The 3,821-nt window shown below is 37.6% G+C and overlaps 1 protein-coding gene across 1 annotated transcript; it reads right to left on the bottom strand.

Moving 5' to 3' along the window:
• Window positions 1–573: 573 nt before the first annotated feature.
• LOC140035021 (uncharacterized) lies at window positions 574–1,871 on the bottom strand. The gene is made up of 2 exons (XM_072074292.1): window positions 1,140–1,871; window positions 574–880 (listed from the first exon to the last, which is right to left on the bottom strand). Exons 1-2 carry the CDS (start codon window positions 1,689–1,691, stop codon window positions 818–820), a joined length of 615 nt encoding a protein of 204 aa, XP_071930393.1. The 5' UTR covers window positions 1,692–1,871; the 3' UTR covers window positions 574–817.
• Between the last annotated feature and the right edge of the window lie 1,950 nt (window positions 1,872–3,821).

Below are 3,821 nucleotides of genomic sequence, written 5' to 3'. Positions count from 1 at the left end.
TTGTTACAGTAAATTGGAAAATCAACACCTCAACATGCTGAAGGGATAAAGCCCATATCAGAAGTTTTTTTTGAAAAAAAATTAAATCTTGATTCCATATGGTTTACTCAATATCCCATTGAGAAAGAGTAGAACGAAAATAAGAAAAATGGCCCTATATATATATATATATATATATATATATATTTCCATATAGATTAAGGTGCTGCTGCCAATATAACGTGCAAAAGATGGTCAATTCTCATCTTATCTTGTTTCAGAAACGAACAACACATCATGCATTGATGATTACCTTATTTCTCAAATGAAAAGCATTCTTCATTGCCAATGAGTAATAATATGACTTGTCAAACACCGTCTCCAGCTGGAAGTTATCCTGTCCTTGTCGACTTCTCCCACCAAGTACAAATTTTTTTCTTCAAACATTCTCCTCCAGTATTTAACATGCATGAAAAATTGATTTTTTGTTTTTTAAAATTTTTCCAAATCATAAGCATCTAACAAATTTTAAAGCTAGCCTACCACTGTTGATGGCCTAAAATTCAGAAAAGATGGCAAATATGAACACAGAAATTGTAACAGCAGATGTTAGATTATCGAATAGATTCTTCGAGGACTCCACAAATTTGTCAAAATAAATCACATTATTCCGGAAGACTAGCACTCTACCTGGAATGCCATTTACACAACCGTCTTCATGCTCTCTTCACTTTACATCAAAAGTAGTAAAATTGTAAGGTCATATTGAACAATCTTCCTCGAATGTCAATATATGATCTCTATCTAGTAGCCCTTTTGATCTCTAATCTCTTCATCTTCAAACCCAGGAGGTTGGAGAACTGATCCTGTAATTGCCCTTTTGCCTTGATCTTTCAATGCTCTGAAGGACAAAATTTTGCTATGAGAAAAAGGTGCCGAACAGCACTGTGATTAACTGAAGAGCAAGGAGCTCTATTAAATTCATTTGCGAACTTTGAAATTGTCTCTGAGTAAACAACAGAAAAATGCTGTGCGAAGCTAAGGTAAATTCACATTTTTGAGACTGGTTGTGCAGAGAAAACAGAGGAAACAGAGGATTAAAGGGGTAGCTGCTAATGCACATGTAAGAGAGAGAAAGATTTGAGGAAGAAAGCACATACATCACAGGAGAATCTGCCATTTTCATTTGAATGATTGGAAAAATACCCAATTCTTGAACTTGAGACGCCTCCATCTCTTCTATGAGAAGATCTTCTCGATGAATCTTCGCTACTAGAAGAGCTCGAGATCAGAGGTGGAGGTAAAGGCGTGGGAGACAAAGGCACAACTTGATTATCTCCATCATCTTCATCGCCACTGTCATCGCTGCTATCACCATCATCATTGTCATCTTGATCATCTTCATCTTCACTATCAGCATCATCGTCCTCGTCGCTGTCGTCTCTATTATTTTCAGGATCATGATCACCGTCAATACTACTTGAAGTTCTATTGGCACAGGCCTGGCAAACTGAAACTGTAGGTCCAAGTTTGGGACCAGAGGCAGTCCAAGGTGTTGGAGATTGGCAGGCATGGCAGAGAAGAGTCCTCAAGTGCTTAGCAACAAGGAAGTTGGCAGTATGAACTCTGGCATCACAATCCCAACAAAGGCTTGCTTGATCTGAATCACAGTACATTTTTGCTGTAGAATTGCAGAGTTCACATTTCTTCATATTGTTTTCTTTTTCTCTTTTTCCTTCTTTTGGGGGGGGGGGGGGGGGGGGGGGGTTGAGGGGGTTTGGTGTGTGTCTGTGTGTGTCGGGGGGTGTTTGTCTTTCACCTTTGTGAGTTCTCTCAAGAAGTCTCGCCCTATGATCAAATCTTTATGTGCCACCAAAAGGGGTCTGATAGATATTATGCTTTCAGGTGGGGTGGCTGCTCTTTTATTAATTTTTTATGTTTATATTTCTTGTTCCTGGTTTTCCGGCTGAAACAAAGAGGATAAAAAAAAAAAGAAAAAGAGAGTGAGAGAGGGGGGGCAAGTGGCAGCTGTGTTGGGGTCTCTTTGTATTTTATGGTCTTCTTTCATCTACTATTCTGTATCACTCATGCAATAATAAAGCCAGACGCCACGGCCAATGAGGCAAAGAGGCCTGGGAATCTTGCAAGATAAAAATCTTGGAAATTATCCTCAAGTAGTGAAATAAAACCATCAATAGAGAACTAATCAAATGACAAAATTAAAGTTTCAAAATTCGTTTCTCTATATCTTTGAATTATATCCTCTTTGTTGTTTGACAATTGGGACTACATGGGATAGGGATGAGATTTATTTCTGTTCTGTCTATTCCATTCAGGATAGAGGGTGTGAGACAGAAGATCCGTTGCGTATTCAGGAGACTGCTAGAGCATATATATTACTATTCATGCAAGTCCCTTATTTTTTTTTTTTTTCCAAATAATAAAAAAGTTGAATCTACTTTCCATATTTGCTTCGTGGATATATATACATCTATAAAACGGATATGATCAAAAATTAGCACGCATTATTAATTCCTAGCTAATGGAAACCAAAAACACCCAACCCCGTAAGGTAACCCGATTTCCTTGGCTGGGAAGTGAGAGCGCTAGCTGGTGTCCGTTGAAATCCACACACTTTGTCACACGCAAGTTTGTCTATTTTGTGGACGGCCAATTCAGATACTCATTGACTTAAACACGCCATCCTTTCCCATTCATAAGTTCCACTTTCTGAGTTTGTATTTTCTGCTTCTGAATTCTGATATGAGGGGAAAGAAAAAACAAAAGAAAAAGAAATGGAATACTCATTAAGCGATGAAAAATAAAAAGTCAAAATCCATCATCATCATCATCGTACTTGGACGTTCTAAATTCTGGGTACAGGCAACAGAAACTCACAAGTAACATGTCAACATATCTCTCATCTCCTCCTAGTCCACATATTCAGAATCTCCATCCGCCCGTTGTTTTTGCCCAGTTGCCCTCCTTGTCGTCTCATTCTTCTCGAGTCCCACCTAACATCTAGGACGATTTCATCAATCCATTTATTTACCTAAAAATATATATATATACACTATATAGTGGCCACAAAAGGATGGAAAACTGAACAAAGTTCCAAGAATCCACAATAATTGCTAACACTGAGAAATGTATCCATCAGCCTCATGCTTTATATATAACAAGGGGATCTATCTGTTAGTTTTTGTGCTTCTGCAGCACCAAATGGTAACATGTTTGATGTTTCCTAGTTCATGACCGATAAAATTTTGAGTTGGCAAGAATGAGCAGAGTCAGCAGACAGGTGCCATTTCATTGGAGCAATGCAGCTGATTATTGGGCCCATGCCTGTTCCTTGGGTGGTACGACGATGTGGGTGGGTGTTATGGATGGATAATACTTTATTCATCAGAAAGAGAAAGAGCAAAAAAAAAAAAAACTAAAATATAGGTTGATTTTCTAACTTAACATGATGGAATATGAACGTCTTGCAGGAGCTAATTCTGTCAAATTTAGAAGTTCAGTTGGACAGGAAGCTGAAACTCTCTCGTGAGTTTGCACAATCATTATGTTTTACTCAGTAGCAAAGAAAATCGCAGCAACGATGGGATTTTGATTTAGTGACTAAGGTTGAAACCTCATAAATAAGCAGTCTTGGCTTTAAATCCTTATTCCACCTTTTTACTTTTTAAATCTCAACCATCTCTTTTGCTAGAAGAAATTTAAAACCAATTTTGAGCAAGTTTTCTAGAAAAAAAAATTTGCATAATCAAGTTAGGAATTTTGACTTGCCTTATAATCATGTTATTTACCCTCGTAATGCTCATGCATAGCAAGATTTGTTT

The sequence above is a fragment of the Coffea arabica genome, chromosome 2c, assembly GCF_036785885.1.
Source record: "Coffea arabica cultivar ET-39 chromosome 2c, Coffea Arabica ET-39 HiFi, whole genome shotgun sequence".
Classification (NCBI taxonomy): Eukaryota; Viridiplantae; Streptophyta; class Magnoliopsida; order Gentianales; family Rubiaceae; genus Coffea; species Coffea arabica.
The sequence above is the reverse complement of the archived record's forward strand: the minus strand, read 5'-3'. Positions and strand labels throughout refer to the sequence as shown.

Excerpts from the sequence above, each read along its gene's own strand:
- LOC140035021 (XM_072074292.1), bottom strand. The coding sequence starts at position 1,691 with ATGAAGAAATGTGAACTCTGCAATTCTACAGCAAAAATGTACTGTGAT. Across the intron at positions 881-1,139 it reads ATGGCAGATTCTCCTGTGAT|AGCATTGAAAGATCAAGGCA; the intron begins GTATGTGCTTTC and ends TTTGTCCTTCAG.